Source organism: Hippocampus comes, unplaced genomic scaffold (genome assembly GCF_001891065.2).
Source record: "Hippocampus comes isolate QL1 unplaced genomic scaffold, H_comes_QL1_v1.1 scaffold158, whole genome shotgun sequence".
NCBI lineage: Eukaryota > Metazoa > Chordata > Actinopteri > Syngnathiformes > Syngnathidae > Hippocampus > Hippocampus comes.
In genome coordinates, this window is record NW_017805548.1 from 3,896,472 (window position 1) to 3,908,956 (window position 12,485).

Genomic DNA, 12,485 nt, shown 5'->3' on the forward strand with positions numbered 1-12,485 from the left:
ACGCCGGCCTCATCTGTGCCATGCAAGCGTGTGCTCTCCACAGCAGGGGAAAAAGCATGCAAGAAACGCAACAGACTAAAATTCTAAACACTAGAGCAACTTATTTTTCTGTAAAAAACTTTGTGAAGACAAAGCCCACAAGCATTCTCATTTACATAATTTTCACATTATTCAAACATATTGAATAATACAATATGAATGCATAGATGTGAATGATATTGTATACACTTTATAATAATAATAATAATAATACATTTTATTTGTGGGCGCCTTTCTAAGAACTCAAGGACACCTTACAACAAGCAGTTAAAATCACAAATACAATGTTAAAAACAACATCAAACAAAATAAGATAAAATAAAACAAAATAAAGATAATGGCTTTATGGTCCGAGTGAATAAGCTTGTCTAAACAGATGTGTTTTGAGGCTGGATTTGAAATGTGTTAATGAGTCTGTATTACGAAGGTCAGCGGGGAGTGTGTTCCAGAGCTGGGGAGCAGAGCGACTGAAGGCTCTGTTTCCCATGGTGACGAGGCGAGCAGGGGGGACAGTGAGGAGGAGAGGGGAGGAAGAACGAAGAGAGCGGACAGGTGTCAGAATATGGATGAGGTCAGATAGGTATGGAGGGGCAAGAACGAAGCGAGCGGACAGGTGTAGGAATATGGATCAGGTCAGATAGGTATGGAGGGGCAAAGTTATGGATGGCTTTGAATGTAAGGAGCAGGATTTTATATTGAATGCGGTGTATAATGGGGAGCCAGTGGAGATGTGGGAGGACTGGTGTAATATGGTTTATGGATGGTGTGAGCGTGATAATGCGAGCGGCTGAATTTTGGACCAGCTGAAGTTTATGGAGGGTTTTTTGAGGGAGACTGAGCAGGAGGGAGGTTACAGTAATCAAGTCACGAGGTGACGAGGGTGTGAACAAGTATAGCAGTGGAGTGAGGGGTGAGAGAAGAGTGGAGCCGGTGGATGTTTCTAAGATGATAATATGCAGAACGAGTGATGTGGTTGATATGTGAGGTGAAGGAGAGGGTGCTATCAAGGATGACACCCAGACTCTTGACCTGAGGGGAGGGAGAGATGGAGGAGCTGTCAAAGGGAATGGAGAAATTGTTTATTTTGTTTAGGGTGGATTTGGTGCCACTGAGGAGGAGTTCAGTTTTATTGCTGTTCAGTTTGAGGTGAACCATGATTTTAATTCCTGCAGACAGTTGGTTAGGGAGGATGGTGGAAGTATGGTATTTGGTTTGGTAGAGATGTAGAGCTGGGTGTCATCCGCGTAGCAGTGAAAGTGAATGGGATGTTTCCTGAAGGTATTACCAAGGGGGAGAAGATAGATTAGAAACAGCAAGGGGCCAAGGACAGAACCCTGAGGAACACCTGAAGTGAGGGTAAAGGGGTGAGATCTAAAACATTTGAGATGGATAAACTGGGTGCGGTCAGAAAGATAGGAGCGGAACCAGGAGAGGGAGGTGCTGGTGATACCAATGGAGGAGAGTCTGTCGAGGAGGATGGAGTGAGAGATGGTGTCAAAGGCTGCGCTGAGGTCAAGCAGGAGGAGGATGGCGAGTGAACCAGAGTCAGCAAAGAGAAGAAGGTCATTGGAGATTTTGAGGAGGGCAGTTTCAGTACTATGGAGGGGACGGAAGCCAGATTGAAATTGTTTGTAGAGGTTATTGGAGGAGAGATGGGTGTGAAGTTGAGCAGCCACTGTTTTTTCTAGAAGTTTGGAAATGAAGGGGAGGTTTGATATGGGATGGAAGTTGTTCAGGTCGGAGGGATTAGAGCCAGGTTTCTTAAGTATGGGATTGACAGCAGCAGTTTTGAGATGGGAGGGTACATTGCCAGTAGAGAGGGAAGTTTGAATAATGTTAGTGATGAGAGGGGATAGAGGCTTTGACTAGAACAGTCGGGAGAGGGTCAAGTTGACAAGTGGAGGTTTTGGACTTCTGAATTAAGATGGAGATTTGGTGGACAGATGGGGAGGTGAATGCAGAGAACAGGTGGGTAGGAACCGGGGAGAATGGAGAAGGAGGGTTGGGAGCAGATGAAGGGGTGAGTTGCTGGTGGATAAGTTGGATTTTGGATGTAAAAAATGAGGCCAGAGTATTACAAAAATCGGTGGAATAAAGATGTGATGGAAGAGTGTCAGCAGGTTTAATGAATTTAGAAATGAGTGAAAAGAGTGTTCTGGGGTTACCTTCATTGGAACTGATTAAACCAGAGTAGTCGATTGATTTGGCTTTGGATATTGAGTCATTGTAATGGAGGAAGTGGGTCGTGAACATTTCTTTATGAATAGCGAGTCCAGTTTTTCTGCATAATCTTTCAAGTTGACGGCCTTTTGATTTAAGTTGTCTGAGGGCAGGGGTAAACCAGGGAGCTGTTTGGTTGAAGGAGACAGTTTGCGTTTTGAGTGGGGCCAAGATATTGAGAATGTTATGGAGGTTTCAATTGTAGCATGTCAAAAACTCATCTGTTGGAGAAAGACAACAGAAGTTATCATCAAATCAGTCAGTTCAGTCTGTCAAGTGGGTTGCCTGCAGGGATTTTTGAAGTCCAGCAGGTGTCAGTGGTCAGTGGCACAGTATCAACACTGTATCAACACAGTGTGTCATTGTATCAACACGCTTCATGACGCCTGTTAAGTCCAATTACCCCATGGGGATGAATAAAGTTTTCTGAATCTGAATCTCATGGACCCAGCACTAAAACTTACGAACAAAGGAACCCGAGAACAAGAGTAAGAGTACTACTAAAGTAAACCAGAGGACCAACAACAAAACCAACAACTTAACGATCCATTTTGTCAACATTGTTCTGTAAATGCAGCACGGTGAGGCGCTTCCCGCACCTTGTTCAAATGGAATGTGGTGGTTTTCCTCACGTTAGCATGCAAACGGTCATTGCTGAGGTGTGTTGTTCACACCAGAGTTTTCCTCATTTGCAGATCAATGGTGAAACGAATCCAGCCAGTTGGCTGCCCTTTGGGCATTGTATGTAGGAAAGCCAAATGGCTTGGCCCTGGGACATTTAGTGTTTTTTAATTTGTGTGTGTGTGTGTGTGTGGGGGAGAAAAAAAAAGGAGGGGGTGACAGATGTTGACACTGGACTGGACTGGTAGATCTCCGGAGGTTGGCTCCTTGAAAAGTAGCCCTTGGGACAAAAAAGGTTGGACACCCCTAATCTCAGGTATTATATGTCCCAGAACAGGGCTCAGCAACCCAAAATGTTGAAAGAGCCATATTGGACCGAAATAACAAATGTGTCTGGAGCCGCAACAAATTAAAAGCCTTCGAACGAAGGCAACACACGCTGTATGTATCTGTATTAGCTACATTAGCCTACTATCAAAATGACTAAGTTGGCTACAAATACACAATGAGCCTTCCTGATTATTATTTTTTTTTCCCCTGTAGTTCATCCTGCAGAGCAGGGGGGCCCAAAAGTTTTTGACCAAAGCTCTATTGTTCGATCAATCAGCCTCCCGCGATCGACCCGTAACCGCACACGCACTCACTTACACACGCATGCCATGATGAGCAACAGCCATAACAGCCTCTGAGATGAACGAGGCACGGGACACACTTTTGCAGCGTGTTAACTTTCGTAGCTGACGTGTACTATTTTAAAATGCTTCTCTCTGTCCTTCAGATTGCTGTTCTTTGTCAGTTCCCTCGGTGAATTGGACATGAAACGCAGTTCCTTCTTTCAACAGCCACCTGCCTGGCATCCCGCCCTGCTAATAGAAATGTGTATCGCAGGGTATGATGCATTTCTTCGTTGACAGAAATATTGAAATGTCATATTTATTCGACACATTTTCACAGCATTGGAAAATGTTAAGAATGTTTGTCCTCTGACAGAAACCATATTCAAACAAAAAATATATTTTCACTCCCCCATCTTTTTCCATTTTCAAACATTTTTAAAAGCTCCAGGGAGCCACTAGGGGGCACTAAAGAGCCGCATGCGGCTCCAGAGCCGCGGGTTGCTGACCTTCGTCCCAGAAGGACAACTAGGCTCCCCACTGCTTGCTCTTTTCGTCGAAAAAATGTTATCCATAGTGCCAAGAGTCCATCTGACTAATTCCATGGTTTGGTTTGTCTTTTTGGAAGAAAAAAGAATAGGGGAGGCTATATCAAGACAGAGGACAGCACATTAGACAAAGTCAGCAAAGCAGAGGAGTAAAGGGAAGGGGCGGGGAGCAGAGCAAAAAGCCTTCGCCGAGAGCCAAACCAGAAATAATGAACTCTAGTATACTGTAATAAACACCGGGCAACACCAAAATAATTAATTTTGGCATTTTATTTCATATATGGAAGAGAATAGTTTGTCTTTACGGGTTCTGAAAGCAGGAGTGAGGACACTTATTGAGACTTACAGTATGATCATGGCATATAAAGTTGCAATGACAGTTTTGTTCAGGAATAGTCTGTGTGGTTTTGGCCCACATGCTACTTCGCCAGTTCCAAAGACACAGAAATTCAATCAAATTTAGCATTCTGTTGTGGTAAATTTCCATGAGGCGTCCTTAGCTGCGCAAGTGCTGGTTTACCTAATGTGGACAGTAGTGTATCTAACTATAGAGCGGTACCTCTACTTACGAAATTAATTGGTTTTTGAAGAAATTTCGTAACTACAAAATTTTCTAAGTAGAGACGCATTTTCCATGTAAATGCCCTAATTCATTCCAAACCCTCCAAAATTCAGATAAAAATGTTTCCTAAAGCATAAATATGCATCAAAATATGTAACAAATACATGTTACAATTAGATCATTGCACAACAAATGAGAGTTGTGCATAATGTAAACAACAAAGTATGTAGTAAAGAATAAAAAAGATGGTCATTTAACTTTTAACTCATTAAATCCCAGCCATTTTCACTGGAGCAACCGCCTCAATCCCAGCGTTTTACTGGATTTTGACAGATCTTGCAAGGTCCACAGAATATTTGGTTCTATTGCTACATAAACATGGAGCCTACCAAAATAAAGTTTGGACTCTCTTCTTTCAGCAGAATTTTTTTTTGTCTTTTTTCCATTCTTCAGCAATCGGCATTACAAAATGGCTAAGTTTCATGAAAATGGCGATTCCTGGGCAAAATACGGAGAGAAAGAGCTTTTTGTAAAAGCATGCATTTCAAGCACGTGAGGCGCCACTGTCACCTACTGGTCGCTTTTTTACATGATTTACAATGCAAACGGCTTATTCTCATTCACGGATTGCATCAGACCCTCCTCCTCTCTATGACGCAAAAAAAGACTTATGCCTCAAGAGGCATAGAATAGACGAGAATGCTGCATGGACACATACCGATCTATCTACACACATAAACACATACGGTCGAATTCCCTTTTAGCCAATGGGATGCCAGGATGATGCATGTTAATAGCCAATGGCAGAGCAGCTATAAGAATGTTGCGTTCAGGAAACTCAGAGCTGCGAGTGGCAGGCCTTACTATATTTTTACCGTTCGTATCTTGAAATTTCTTTCGTAACAAGGGGCAATATTTTCATATTGAGGCATTTCGGAACTTGAAAATTTCAAATGAAGAGACGTTAGTAAGTAGAGGTACCACTGTGGCCAAAACATACAAATCGAGTAATCCTTGATGCTCAGGTTTTCCTCGTCTTGATTCATCATCACAGAGGATATTGGCTCCACAAACTGAAAAACAAATAAAATGTTTGCAATTAGGTGTGACTCGTCAACAATCTATCTAAAAAATGTATTCCTAATAACATACTAAAGGGGACGGAAATGCTGACATTTCAGATGAAATACAATTTTAAAGACTTGGTAAAGTGAATTGAGAGATTTGTTTCTCAATACATTTTACATATTTGAAGACAACTGCAGAAAATGGCAAAAGACTATGTACAAGCACCAATTCCAATGAATTTGGGACAATGCATAAAACGTAACTAAAAACAGAATCAAATGATTTGCAAATATTTCCATCATTTTCTGATCCGCTTTATTCTCACAAGGGTCGTGGGGCGTGCTGTAGCCTATCCCAGCTGTCTTCGGGGAGTAGGTGGGAGACACCCTGAACCGGTTGCCAGCCAACCGGGCGACCACCGGGCCGCCCTTGCAAATATTTTTCAACAATTATTCAGTTGCATTCATTACAAAGACAATATATTTCAATGTTCAAACTGAAAAACAGTTTTTCCAAATATTCATTTTGAATTTGATGACTGCAATACATTCCCAAAAATCTGAGACAAGGGGCATCGTTACCATTGTGTTGTATCAGCTTTCCTTTTAACAACACTTGTGTTTGATGTACAACTTCAGTTGCTTGTCAGTCCAGCATCTCCATTGTCATATTATATTTTGTACTTCATAATGCGGAAGACCGGTCTGGACTGCAGAGGCCAGTCCAGTACTCCTTTTTCCTATGAAGCCATGCTGTTATAACATGTATCTTGGCACTGTTTTGCTCAAATAAGCAGAGATGTCCCTGAAAAATACATTGCTTAGATGGAAGCTGACATTGCTCTAAAACCTGTCTGAACCTTTCAGCGTCAGTGGTGCCTTCACAGATGTGCAAGTTACCCACACCATGGGCACAAACACAACCCCAGCATATCACGGATGCTGGCTTTTGAAATTTGCGCTGATAAAATTCCGGGTGGGCCTTTTCTTGTTCGGCCGGAAAGACATAGCATCCATGATTTCCAAAAACGGTTTGAAATATGGACTCATCAGACCACAGCACAGTTTTCCACTTTGTGTCAGTCCAGCTCCGATGAGTTCAGACAGAGAAGCCGGCGGCGTTTCTAGGTGTTGATATACAGTGTGTTTTTTTTCTTTGCAGTTTTAACTCGCATTTGAAGCGACAAACTGTTATTAACTGGTTATCGGGGCCGATATTTGGCGTTGACCGTCTTTGGCCTTGACCGTCTTTGGCCTTCTTTGATCAATCCAACGGCTGATAAATGAGATCACTAAAAGGGGTATTTTGTCTCTGATAGCCGCAGCAAGACTGTGTGTTACGATTACTTTCCAGCATTGGCCTGTCCACAGCACCATTTGATTGTTGGCGAGTGTCGTGGATAACAACCAATTAGCAAAAAGCAACATATTGCTCTGCCTTTGAAGACTCATGCATGGGGAGATACCGACAGTCTTGGGAGCAAATATCGTATGCTACAAAGATAATTTGTACTCTTGTATAACTCACAACATCTTGTAACATTACAATAAGTCCATCCTCCATTCTTTATATGAACCGCTTATCCTCACGAGGATAAAATAACCTGTAGTTTATCTCAGCTGTCTTCGGGCAGCAGGCAGGTTACATCTTGAACTGGTTGCCAGCCAATCGCAGAGAACACATTGACAAACAAACATTCATACTCAAAATCACATACTGGGACTATTTAGTGCTCAATTAACCGACAGTACATGTTTTTGGAATGTGGGAGGAAAATTGAGTACCCGGAGAAAAGCCACACAGTCACGGGGAAAACATCCAAACTCCACACAGGAAAGCCAGGGCCCAGAATCAAACTCATGACCTCTGTGCCATGAAGCAGACACGCTAACCAGTCGACCGCTGTGCCGCCCACAATGAAATAATTAACATTAAATAAATAAATGCGACAGCTCTGCTCGCTTAAAGACATTACACCCCAATCACGATGATGAGCCGCTTGAGGTTTTTTTTCAGCGAAAAAGTGCCGAACATTGCCAACAATCATCCCGCTTTGTGACTGCTATTCGTAGCCACAAATCCAGCACAAATTATTTTATATACTTTTGTTTTGCTAGTTAAAGTTGTTTTAATATTGTGCTCCTGAGAAAATGTTGGTGATTAGTTTGAATGCATTATTAGTTATTGATTTTATGTGATTTTATTTTTCAGTATCGTATGGTTTGACATGGTCAGTCAAAAAATATTTACAGTTAAATTAAGGATTTAATTTTATTTTTGAATTTCAGATGTACTTTTAATCTTTCCTCTTACAGTTACTACAGCTAGTCTTTGTTGTAAGTTGCTCCATATTTCTTTCTTTTTTATTCTCTTATATGTTAATAAATATACAGTGTTATGAAAAGGTGTACTTATAACAATTTCACAGACAAATAATACTGGGGGGGGGGGTGCGAGATGTTTTCCTCTTCCTAGGGGGGGCATGACAGAAAATAATTGAGAATCACTGACTGAAAGCAACTGTACTTTGTCATGTGTAAAGCAGTTATTTTGTGTATTGCATGCACTGTATAAACAAAGCTGTCTCCCGCCACTAATAGGCAATGGGGAGGCCTTAGCCTGCAAGCAAACTTACTTCCCATTGTAGCATGCAGGCTAACACCCAATTAGCCGCCAATTTACTACATAATTCACATGGCTCCAGCGAGGTTAAACCATTTGAAATAAGGTTGCTGATAATATTGATAGGGAAATAGTGATAAAAGAAGTGTGTGTGTTTGTGAACCTTGTCGTACGCTATTGCAGAAAAGTAAAGAAAAACATTGCAAAGTTTGAGTCAGGTCTTCTCTGGGCACGACCCAGGGCACGCTGGAGAGACTTTCTCCCAGCTGGCCTGGGAATGCCTCAGGATCCCCCGGGAAGTGCTGGAACAAGTAGCTGGGAAGCGGGAAGTCTGGGCTTCTCTGCTAAACCTGTTGCCCCTTGCAACCCGACCCTGGATAAGCAGTGGAAAATGGATGGATGGATGGATGAAAAACAAGTGCTGGAGTTTTTATTACCGTATTTTCCGCACGAAAAGACGCACTGGATTATGAGGCGCACCTTCAATGAATGGCTGTTTTGTAAATTTTTTTCATATATTAGACGCCTCGCACTAAAAGGCGCAATCTACGATGCGTCCACTAGATGGCGCTATGCTCCTTCCATTCAACTCGAGAGGCGTTCATCACCGCCTCCGAAAAATGTAAATTAACTATTACTGTACTTAAATGAAACTAGGAAAATTGAAAATAATGCATCAAAACAGAAAATCAATCGAGGAAATCACAAAATAAATTCTATATCCCCCCCACAGAATTTATTTTGTGATTTCCTCGCTTGATTTTCTTCGTGGTTTCATTGAAGTAAGAATTCATTTACGTTCTTCGGAGGCGGCCACGAACGCCTCTCGAGTGGAACGTAAGAAAGCACGGAGACGGACAAAGACGTACAGTACCTGTACTTGCTGAGAATGTGAAAACAATAAAGTCTGCGTTAAAAAAAAATAATACAACCACAACCACAGCTCTCATTTTTTCAACAAACTCAGGTGTGTCTTTGTCCCTCTCCTTCCCTTCTTTTCTTCCGGTCAACTCGAGAGGCATTTCCTTTATCATAGCTCCAAGAGTACAATCAGATAGGATAAAATAAGTATGAGAGGAAGAAGTAGAAGAACAAAATACTGTAAATAGGAGCTGCTGGAAAGGCAGCCATTCTAGCGGCGCCATCTTGAAGTCAAAATAACACAACAAGATGTCAGTCGTCGTTATTTATTCCTTTGTTGTGTATTCAGAAATGATGAAATCACAATATAAATTCTGTAGGGGTGGCTATAGAATTTATTTTGTGATATCCTCGCTTTCTTTTCAGTTTTGATGTATTATTTTCAAATTTGTAGTTTCATTGAAGTAATCGTTAGTTTACGTTTTTCGGTGGCGGTCTTGAACGCCTCTCGAGTCGAACGGAAGAAAGCACGGAGATAGACAAAGATGTACCTGTATTTGTTGAGACTGTTTTAAAAAATTAACACCACAGCTCTCCTTTTTTCGGAGCTGCAACACATACTTATTTAATAAAGCAGCGACACAGTTCACTGAACCAACAGCAAGTTATAACATTGGAAGCATGTCTCCAGGAAGGAGCCATCTTGGAGTCGACGTATTACCGTAATGACCATACAAAAGACGCACCGGATTTTAAGGCACTCGGTGAGCTTTTAAGAAAATGTAAGACTTTTTGGTGCGCCCAATAGTGCAGAAAATACGGTATTCAAAAGTTTACACCATTGTTTTCCCTTTTTTTCTGCAAATGAATATGTGCTTCAAATATTTGCTGTTGGCCTACTTGACTACAAATAAGCATCAGTATAAGAAACACACATACGGCTGTTAGGTTTAGCATATGTCTCCATAATACTTTTTTGTACGTCATGGGCTGGTATGTGCCTCCCAATTTTCGTGGATCTAGGTGAAATGTACCCTGTCATGAGTTTTTAATGACACCCTCCTGGCAAATGACACAGCAGATGTGTGCTTGGTTTCCCTGATAGCAAGTTTAAAATATAAAAAATTTCACTAGGTTTGATGTCTGTGAAAAGTTTGATGAGGTTGTGTTCATGTTTGGTTCCTCAAAATTGTGAATCATTATGGAGGATTATAATAATAAATGAGAACAATTCCTACAAAAACAATAGAGACCTCGACATGGTTGCTGCTCAGGCCCTATGCATCCATGCATCCATTTTCTGAACAGCTTTATCCTCACAAGGTCGGAGGGGGTGCTGGAGCCTATCCCAGCTGTCTTCGGGCAGGAGGCGGGGACACCCTGAACTGGTTGCCAGCCAATCGCAGGGAACACAGAGACGAACAACCATCCACGCTCACACTCATACCTAGGGACAATTTAGAGTGTTCAATCAGCCTGCCATGCATGTTTTTGGAATGTGGGAGGAAACCGGAGTACCCGGTGAAAACCCATGCAGGCCCATGAGTTGTTTAACACATTTAGATGTAAATACCATGAAATACAAGCTGGAATTCTTTTTCTCATATTAATTTTTCGATCTGAAACCCAAATGTCTTCAGTATACTTGAACAACAAAAAAAAAAACAAAAGAATTGACCTTGCCGTTCCAATACTTTTGGTGGAGACGGTACATGGAGAAAACCTGCACACTCCATTCAAGAACACGTGTCAAGATTGGAACACCAAAGCTCAGAACTGAGCCGCAGACCTGATAACCACTTGACGACCACACAACTATTATTAAATCTTCAGAAAATAATTGTTCAACATATCAAAAAGTGTGTTTCAAGGTGACAGTGAAGAATGGTCACACAAAAAAAAAACTATCTTTGACAGAGGTGGGCATTCCATCAGTACTGATGGAAGGTCCGTCAGTCCGTCACAGACGATGACAAATGAGGAAGAAAGAAAAAGTGTTTTTTCATCCCTCAATGTAAACGTCACAATCGGGGTCAAACACCAACGAACCTCTCAGCCAGAAAGGACTGACAATATATTTGTGAGAGTCAGCGAGAGTGAGTGCTCCTATTTTCAATAGGCTCTCTGCGGAGACTGGGGCCTTCGGCTGTGACTGGCTGTCTTGGCAGAACCAGCACATAAGGACACGAGACTCTGGCAGCGGCCACCATTTCTCAGCCCATCAGTACTGACGGAATGTCCACCACTGCAACTAGTCAATGAGCTCAGATATAGCTTTGAATACTAAAGACGTTTTTACAGATAAGTTTGTGTGAATTAAGTTTTCCATTTCTAATTTCATTTTTGGAAAGTCAATTTAAACTGGTTGTGAAATAGTATGAACCAGCCCACACTTACTTTCAGAAGGCGGCGGTATTGGTAGAAGGAGGAGTCAAAGAAGTCATAGAAATTTGGTTTTGGTTTCCACAAGGATTTCAGAAGCACATTAATTCACCAGCATTGTACCCTTGGCTACAACACGACAGAATTACAGTGAAGGTAAAGCAGACTGTAAAGTAAAACTTGGCATTGTTTGGAGTTAAAACAGCGGCAGGCATCCACCAGCGTACTCCGCTGTACTTAACAGTTAAAAAAAAAAGAAATGCTGACATGCATATGTGTGTGTGTCTGTGTATGTGCGTGCGTGCATGTGTAAAGGTTTTTAGTCATGCACTGTATGATACATATACACTGATATATCGTGCACTCAATTTACCATCTATTGCAGGGGTGTCAAACTAATTCTTGTCGCGGGCCACTTTGGAGTTGCATCTTCCCTCGGAGGGCCGTTAAAACAGTGAAACCGAATAAATGTGTTATCATCACATCGTATTATTACTTGTACACATAAAAATAATGGCTCACTAGTTTTGAAATCAGTCAAGTACTTCAAGTTCAATTATCAGTGATGGCAATGGCGAGTGATGAAAAAAGCGGAAAGGGGCGTGGCCTGGACGCGGCGTGGCCTGGGCGGGGCCTGGGCGGGGGCGTGGTTACTTACAAAAGTGGCACTAAACATGCTGAAGATGAAGTGTATTGAATTTACACACTACAGTAAATATTCTCTAGTGCGGACTCGTGTTTGCGCTGTCCAATTTGTCCTGATAACAGAAATTCCGCATTTGGGAAATGAGCACGGTACATGTCCTTTATGAACCTGCAAGTATGTTGACAAAATGCACGTGTAACAACACAATCAATAAAATACAAAAATATACTGTCCAAAAACTGTTTATATAACAAAAACTGCAATACAGGTGTATCCAAAAAAAATCACAACAGTAAAATACG

The 12,485-nt window shown here is 41.7% G+C and overlaps 1 protein-coding gene and 1 long non-coding RNA gene across 4 annotated transcripts in view; one reads left to right on the forward strand and one right to left on the reverse strand.

Moving 5' to 3' along the window:
• The first annotated feature begins 297 nt into the window (after window positions 1-297).
• Window positions 298-1,282, forward strand: LOC109521712 (uncharacterized). Its single transcript, XR_002169415.1, has 2 exons — window positions 298-591; window positions 653-1,282. It is a non-coding gene; the product is annotated as an uncharacterized LOC109521712 (long non-coding RNA).
• Window positions 1,283-5,269: 3,987 nt separating this feature from the next.
• The window catches only part of pold4 (DNA polymerase delta 4, accessory subunit), a 27,128-nt gene continuing 19,912 nt past the window's right edge, over window positions 5,270-12,485 (reverse strand). For 2 of the 3 annotated variants that reach the window (XM_019879726.1, XM_019879724.1), the window contains exon 5: window positions 5,270-5,677. In XM_019879726.1, coding sequence (XP_019735285.1) covers window positions 5,653-5,677 — 25 coding nt within the window. In that variant the 3' untranslated portion in view covers window positions 5,270-5,652. The remainder of the gene's footprint in view (window positions 5,678-12,485) is intronic. The other variant, XM_019879727.1, reaches the window with a different exon arrangement.